The sequence below is a fragment of the Chanodichthys erythropterus genome, chromosome 4 (genome assembly GCF_024489055.1).
Source record: "Chanodichthys erythropterus isolate Z2021 chromosome 4, ASM2448905v1, whole genome shotgun sequence".
Taxonomy (NCBI): Eukaryota; Metazoa; Chordata; class Actinopteri; order Cypriniformes; family Xenocyprididae; genus Chanodichthys; species Chanodichthys erythropterus.
Window position 1 is genome coordinate 37,683,025 of NC_090224.1, and position 8,710 is coordinate 37,691,734.

At 38.7% G+C, this 8,710-nt stretch overlaps 1 protein-coding gene across 1 annotated transcript; it reads left to right on the top strand.

The window, feature by feature from the left end:
• The first annotated feature begins 657 nt into the window (after positions 1-657).
• On the top strand, positions 658-1,512 carry zgc:112001 (uncharacterized protein LOC550384 homolog). Its single transcript, XM_067382918.1, has one exon. It carries the CDS (start codon positions 658-660, stop codon positions 1,510-1,512), a length of 855 nt encoding a protein of 284 aa, XP_067239019.1.
• The last annotated feature ends 7,198 nt before the right edge of the window (positions 1,513-8,710 follow it).

The following is an 8,710-nucleotide window of genomic DNA, read 5'->3' on the forward strand; positions in this document are numbered from 1 at the left end:
CACTGGTTGTATTATAAAGTGACCATTAATTTGATGTTTATTATTAATTTATTGTGTATTGCACCATCTCGGCTCAAAGGGAATAACCCTGGATCATTGGCTAGTCCTGAAGAACACAACATTTACCAGTGTAAAGACAATAAACAAACTGTTCTGAGAGGGATGCAATGCATGATATTCTGAATTAAGTATTACACCATAAAATGCTTACTGTTTTTGTTTGTTTATTGTTTTTTATTTGTTTGTTTTTTAAGGAATTTTCTTTGAAAATGCACATATGAATGTAACATTTTTTTCAAGGAATAGTAATAAAATCATTTTAAACAATGAAAAGTGTCTATTTTAAGGTGACCAAAAGGGAAAAAATGTACAGATTATGTTGGGATCGATTTCTTTTTATAAAACACTCTACAATGAACTCAATTCCAGCATGAGTGGTTGTGTTTCTGCAGAGCCATGACAATATGAGCGACTGAGTGGAAATAATTCGACGGCGCACAATAGAGATCTAGCGCTGTCCGGGAGCGCATGCGCACTGAGCTCACACTGCAGAGCGGGGGTCAGTGACAGACAGACATGACACCGAATCGAGACAAGATCCGCTGAATCCCAGCTCTGCTTTTCCGCACGGAATGCCGCGCGCTGCCTGAATCCCAGATGGACGACGAGCGCAAGCAGCACAAGTTTATCTCGTTCCTGTTCTATCAGGCGGTGCGCGACCTGAAGCCCGTGTGGATGCTGGAGGACATGCGCACCATGGAGGCGTTTTACTGGGAGGAGGACGCGAAGCAGAGGACGTACAGCCCGTCCGAAGCGCTCCTCTACGCAATCGTGCACGACCACCAGCCGTACGCGCAGTATCTGCTCAGCCAGTATTCGGACGAGGCGCTGGCCATGCCCGGGGAGCGCTTCTGCTGCTGCCCGTCCTCCGCGCCGCACCTAGCCATGGCCGTCCGCTACGACCGACGGGACATTCTGGGTCACATATTGCAGGTGGCGCACCGCCTGCCGGGCCTGCGCTCGTACATGAACCGCGGCGGCTGCTTCCATCTGGAGGACGGTAAGACCCCGCTCCATCTGGCCTGCGAACTGCTGCGCGCCGACGCCGTCATGCTGTTGCTAGGCAACGGCGCGTCCCCGCAGGCCGTGGACCACAATGGCATGACGCCGCTCGACGTCATTCTCCAGCAGCTGTGGGACTCCAAGGTGAACGTGGGGGCCAAGAAGTCCTGTCTGGACAACCTGCTGATGTTCATGCCGGTGATGCGCTTCAAAATGAAGAGTTCCCTGCAGAAAGAGCGCAAGTGCTGGTCCCAGGTGCTCGGGGAGGACAAACTCAACTACCTCATCGGACGGGATCCGGCGCCGCTCTTCCTCATCGCCATGCAGAGGATCCTGGCGCAGCTGCCGCCCGAGCAGTTCCCCAAGAGCCTGGATAAACTGCCCATCCCAGCCTCCCTCAAACCCCTGCCCAAACCACACACACACGGCAGCCAGTTAAAAGTGGCCTGATGTGTGTGTGCGTGTGCGCGTGCGTGTGTGTGTGTGTGGCATGAACTGTATGGACGATCAAAACCACGAGCAAACGTGAGCACTACTGTCTTCCTGTTTGTTGTCTTACACTCGTTTTAATCATGTATGTGAATTCAAATAATCTATGATCTGATTTTAAAACTGTTGGACCCACTTTATATTGTGTCTTTAACTACTAACATTTAAATTAATCAATTGATACAATGCGCTTATTGTGTCGAAACACTTATATTTAAAAATACCTGCATGAAATGACATCTATAATTACACTGTTGACCTTCTCTTACATCTTAAAGGGATAGTTCAGCCAGAAATGAAAATTCTGTCATCATTTCCTCACCCTCAGGTGAGTAAGATGTTTTGAAGAATATGGGTAACCAAACAGTTTATGGGCCCCTATGGAGGGAAAAAATATATATATATGGAAAGCAATGGGGTCCATAAACTGTTTGGTTACCCATATCTTCATACAAAAATTCACACAGGTTTGGAACATATTGAGGATGAACTGACCCATACCAGCAAACCCATCCTAACACCTCACTAACAGCAGAAGTGTTTTACAGTACATCATTAACACCATAAGTGCATTGTACCTAACATTTTTTTTACATAAATACATGGTAGTTAAAGGGTTAGTTCACCCACTCATTAATTACTCACCCTCGTGTCGATCCACACCCGTAAGACCTTCGTTCATCTTCAGAACACAAATTAAGCTATTTTTGATGAAATCCGAGAGGTACATGACTCATCCATAGACAGCAATATAATCAACACTTTCAAAGTCCAGAAAGGTACTAAAGACATCGTTAAAACAGTCATGTGACTGCAGTGGATCAACCTTAATGTTATGAAGAGACGAGAATACTTTTTGTGCACAAAAACAAAACAAAAATAACGACTTTATTCAACAATCTCTACTCTTCTGTCATTCTCATACGTTGTTTACATCCAGCACTTCCAGGTTCTACATCAGAACGCCGACTCATTATTGGCCGGCTCCTGCATCAGTGTCACACGCTTGATCACGTGACCAGCTTTGGCCAATACTGAACCGGCATTCAGACGTAAACACGGAAACCTTCACTGCGTCACCTGCGTAAGATAATGACAGGGAAGAGATTGTTGAATAAAGTGGTTATTTTTGTTTTGTTTTTGCGCACAAAAAGTATTCGCGTCTTTTCATAACATTAAGGTTGAACCACTGCAGTCACATGACTGTTGACAATGATGTCTTTAGTACCTTTCTGGACCTTGAAAGTGACGTTAAATGGACGAGACATATACCTCTCGGATTTCATCAAAAATATCTTAATTTGTGTTCTGAAGATGAATGATGGTCTTACGGGTGTGGAACGACATGAGGGTGAGTAATTAATGACAGAATTTGATTTTTGGGTGAAGTAACCCTTTAAATTCACCTTATATAAGGTGGGACCAAACTTTTATACTTGATACAAAATATGCAAACTCTACTGTATGAGTTGATGTGAGATTTATTTATGAAGGCTGTCTGGCTCTTTACCTCATGAACCTCCTGTGCTGATCTGAGAGCAGTGAAACGGACTGATTAAAACAATCCTGATCCAGAGTTTCTGTCTCTGTCCTCTTCTGTATTTATCAGGAGGGTGGGGTTTTCCTCAGGGGAAACAGTGTCTTGAGCAAGATCTCGACCTGTTCATCTCAGGCCCTGTTTCCACCTGGTATTGAGATGCAATTTGGTCAATAGATGATGGACACACATTCCTGTTTACACCTGGTGTTTTAGTCTGTCTCTTTTGTCCACTTTCATCCATTTCTGTCCTGATTTCTTTGAGGGGAGGGTAAATCTATGGGTTTTTTCGGATCTTTCAATCTAATGGACAAAATAAACTCACACAATTTACATATGAACATGACCGGAGACAACAGGAAACACACGGAGAGCAGCTTTTATTTCTGCTCTGACAGCCTCAAGACCGACCAAACTCTGTGAGTGTGTGTTAGAAATCAGGAGTGGTGAGAGAACATTGTGCTTGGTATGTTTTTCATCTACAATCCAAACTGCAGGCTTGCAGTGGTCGAAAGTGGACAGGATGAAAATGTTTTACACCCCGTTTACACCTGTATTTAGTGTCATCCACTTGTGCTTCCGATCAACCAAAACTCATCTTAATAGGTGTAAATAGGGCCTGAGGACTGTTTTGAGCTTGTCCACTTTCGACGACTTCCAGAGGTAGTTGAAAACGCATTCAAACTGATTGTTTTCTTAGTGGAAACTCTCATGTGGTCGAATGTGTTCAAAACACCACCTACTCTCCTCCTACTGACTAGATGCACAAACATTATGGGAAGAGCTCTAGCCAGATGGGATTTAAACTTTATCATCATCTCTTGTGGCTGAGCAGAAACGAAAGCTGATGCACTCCGCTTGTTTCCTGTTGTCTCCGGTCGTGTTCATATGTAAATTGTGTGAGCTTATTTTTGTTCATTAGATCGAAAGACCTGAAAAAACCCATACATTTACTTGCCCATAGACCCTCCCCTCGAAGAAATCAGGACAGAAGTTGTTGAAAGTGGACAAAAAAGACGGATTAAAACAGCAGGTGTAAACAGGAATGTGTCTCCCTCGTCTACTTGTGATCACCACTCTTACTTTAAAAAGTAGATAGTGTGATCTGACAACATTTTGACTGGCCCTAAATTTTGGCCCATAAGCACATTCATAAAAATCAATATTCAACTATTTCTTTTTTTCATGAAGCATTGAATTCAGCTGGTAGTTGAAAACCTCCCAAGCATCCACTGAATAATAATATCAATCTGAGAACTCTGCTGTCTTCAAAATTGGGACGGATTTCATACATTCAGTTGAAATCAATGCTTCATGAAAAAATAAATAGTTGAATATTGATTTTTATGAATGTGCTTATGGGCCAAAATTTAGGGCCAGTCAAAATGTTGTCAGATCACACTATCCACTTCTTACATAAGAGCGGTGTTTGATTTTGCAAACTGTTACTTGTTGTCATATTATTTTAATGCATTATCATAATCATAAACACATTGGTTTGTAGCGCAAATAGTTTTACAGTTTGCTGCACTTTGTTATTCTTCCAGTTATTTACCTATAGTGAATCTGAAGTGTCACACATTCACAGCTTACCTCTGCATTGAAAAACAGAAAAAAAGAAAAGATTTCTCTTCTTTTCTCCAATATACAAGTCTCCATTTAAAATGTTACATTTCAACTTTGGTTTTTTTACCACACTAGTTTGTTGTAAAAAAAAAAAAAAAAAAAAAAAAAAATATATATATATATATATATATATATATCCTAATGAAATCATTTTGATTAATTGTAGTGAGGTCATTTCTCACATAAAACAGTCTTCACAAACATTAGTCTCACTCTAAAAACTAATTCAGGGGACCTTTAGTCATTACTTAAATATATATATTGTTGTGAAATAAAAAATCAAGTTCTGAAATGCTGTTAGACATTTTACTTGTAATTGTTATTTTATTGAGCTTGGATGACACACAAATTATGCCTATTGATTCGATATACTATCATGACTTGTCATAGTTTAACATTTTCAGTTAATCAAAAATGTATTTAATTTTAAGTTCTGTTAATGTAAAATACATTCTGATGACGTGTAAATGTGTTTCATTGTTTTGAGTTGTATGAACACTTCTTTTAACTGGGCTGGGATTTATATTTCCCATCATGCTTTGTCCATGGCACTTGAAAGGGAGAGTAAATGCTAAAATTAAGTGTTATATAATGTTTTTTGCACAAGATTAATGGTAAGGGAGATTTAGCAGTAATTAGTGTTTTGTTATGCTAATTTAGAAGAGTTTCTGTTAATGTGGGTTTTTGGAGATTTACCATCATGGTGACAAGCGGTGCTTGGTAAGTTCATGTTACTTAGAAATGCGTTTTATTGTGTCCAAAAAGCGTCTTCACCTTACTTAAAACAATATGTTGGATCAACTTAAATAGTTGCATTCATGTTGACAATCATTAAGTTCATGATACTTAGAAATGTGTTTTTACTGTGGCAAAAAAAACGTCTTCACCTTACTTAAAACATGTTGGATCAACTCAAAATATTACTTTGAATTAATGTAATTCTCCCAATTGGCTTAAGTTAAAAATTCTAGTAGAAAACGTTAACATATTTTTTTGTTGTTGAACCAGTGTTTTATTTTTTAGAGTGTTGTTTATTGACACAGATATGTCTGTTTTACTCAGAGTGTAAAGCAGCTTCAGCTGATTATTGGAGAACATCAGATTCAGGATCTGAAGCGCTATTGCTGTTCAATATTTATGTCAGTCATGTGTGTTTAAGAATAACATGCTGTCCCTCTGGTTTGGAAACATCAGTTATATTATTCATGGTCAGAGGGTTTTATCATAAGGTTTCTCAGTGGGCAGCACTGTCTCCTCACAGGAAGAACGTCCTGATTGAGGCTCTGTGTGTAGTTTGTATGTTTGGAGAATGAAATGAACGCTTGCTGCTGCTGGTTATGCACATCTTATAGGTATAACATTTTCCACATCATTTTAGGGTGCTACTTAGTTTACTTACTAGCAATATTGCAGAAGACAATGAACTGTTAGGAACCACTGACTGAAAGGTTTGGAGAACCAAAAATGGCTCTTCTACCACATCACTACAAAAAACCCTTTTGGAAGTGTTTTTTTTAAGACTGTGTACATGTGAATTACCAAAACTGTGACACTGTACAGTACACTGGACTCACTGACAACACATACCCAACCGGTGAGGTACGGTGCTTCCAGCACAAAAACCCCTGAAGGACAAGCTGCAGAGGAATGAGGCGGAGATGATTGGAGGGAGATTCCTGAACCGGTTTGATCACACAGCCCTCACATCTGCTCCACTGCAGTTACCCTCAGGATCAAACGCCCAGACATGTTCACTGATCTCACTCTCTGAGTAAAGTATGTACTGTAAAGAATTTCTCATTTTGATTTTCACAGTTGTTTAACACTAATTTTGAATTACACATTGCATTGTGTTGTGTTTTATGGTTAAAGGAAATGTTTGTAAACTTAATGGATAATTTCCTGCAGTTTTATTTTTCACAGTGAATTTTAATATATAGTAATGACTAAAACATACTTACAGCAGTAAAGCAGAAATTATCCTACCAGTATTCCCAACAAAAACATGATTCAGGATGAAAATAACAAATACTGGACAATGTGTTGCAAATTTATGATTTGGATAATGTTGTAATGTTCTGATGAGTTTTCCAAACCTTATCTGACAAAAGGAGAGTTGAGACGAAGAAGAGTGTTTACAGTAGTAATTAGTACTGATATATGAAGCTGATTAAGACTAGATTAGTTTAAGATTAGTTCACTTTCAAATGAAAATTACACAGTAAAATCAACTCTGCTTAGAGTAAATATGGTCCCTCTCTATAGTGTTAAAGTAACAATGAAGCAGAGTTAAAGTTAATGAGATAATTAAGTGATGATTGAGCATTAGTGATGAACACCTGCTGTTAACAAGCAGCATCACTGAAGAGAAACACAAGAACTACAACTGACTTCAGTCACAGCCTAAGATACACTCAACTGAAGATAAAAGACATTAAATCTCTCAAGATCTGATTAAACAACTCCACAAACAGCATATTATGCTGGGGGTAAGGAGAAAAAAGCAGTCCCTTTATAATCATTCAAAAGCTGTCACACATCTCAACAAGTTCTGTTATAATCAATGAAGTTGTCTGAACTGCGCAATGAATCTCTTCTTTACATCGTGTCAAGAGTCAGAATATATTTTTTAATATAACTCTGAGTGTGTTTGACTGAAAGAAGATGGTTGTATACACCAAGGATGGCTTGAGAGTAAATTATAAAATTATCGATTATTTTTCATTTTTGGGTGAACTATCCCTTTAATGTCAAGTTTAGGGTTAGGTGCTTCTAGCCTTATCGTTTCCCTCTGATTCTAGGGAGAAGTTATTGGTAGGTTTAGGGATAAACTTAGGACTATGTTTTTGGACAGGAATGTTGATCCAGGAGCATGTCTTACTTGGCAAAATCACATTGACCCTGATTCCATGTGGCCTTCGCTAACAGTCACTGTGGATGCCATTACTCACTTTTGAGAAAAACGAGCCTTCAATCAGCGTTCAAAAGCAATCTCAATAGCATATTGTCAGTGTTTTTTAAATTAGTAATAATAGTAACTCAGTGAACTGCATAATTAATAGAGTAATAAACTGTGTGTCTGTTCTTCATCAGTGTGAACACTAGAGGGCTTCGTTTCACCTGATACTGTAGCCAACTTTATTCTCATGAGGCAGTGCTCATGTCAACACATGGAGGTCTCTCTGCTGCTTCTGCACTGGCAGTTTTTATAGATTCTTTTAATAGACAGTTTATTAAACGCAACTTACAATTTTTAACTGCTATAGTTGTAGGGTATTATAGGGAAGTGCCCACTGCTAGCATGAGTTAAAGTGAACCTGACCCTGCCCTGTAGAGTTGCTGTGACATTAACACACTGAAAACGTGTGCAAAATAAAACACATTCTAGGATTTTGTAGCATTCTGTTCACATACTGCAAACTGATACTTTATTTAACATACTTTAATATTTTTGCAACTCTGCATGTCATATTTGAATTGTGTAACATATTTTTTGTTTATCTCTGTGCATCATGTCTGAATGCTGCGCTGCATCTCGAGCGGCTTCATTGTACTTGAACAAAGATAGTTATATTTCACAGTAGCTGATGAAAATTAATTTGTCAAATAGAATGAAAGTATTTTTGTCTCACATTCCTGACATGATGCAAGATAAAGATAAAAAAACCCAAACAGATTAAACGTGCACGATTAATATCAAGTATATCCAGTTTTACTACATTCTCGTTCGTTTAACGAACGTGATGAAAAAAAAAATCCCATTCCTGAACTCAGTCCAAAGACAAACAGATGATAAAACACATCTCTATCTGAAATATTAATGTATTTATCACTATACTATAAGTTCATGAGAATATAGACACTGTGTTGAAATAGATTTGTAAAATATATCTTTAGAGGCACACTGAGGATTTCAATAACAAAAGTCTATCATAAAGATCATAATGTTCCCAAATTGAATCTTTTGATGAATACACAAAAGATGGACACAAGTTG

Coding starts and splice junctions, on each gene's coding strand:
- zgc:112001 (XM_067382918.1), top strand. CDS start 658: ATGGACGACGAGCGCAAGCAGCACAAGTTTATCTCGTTCCTGTTCTAT.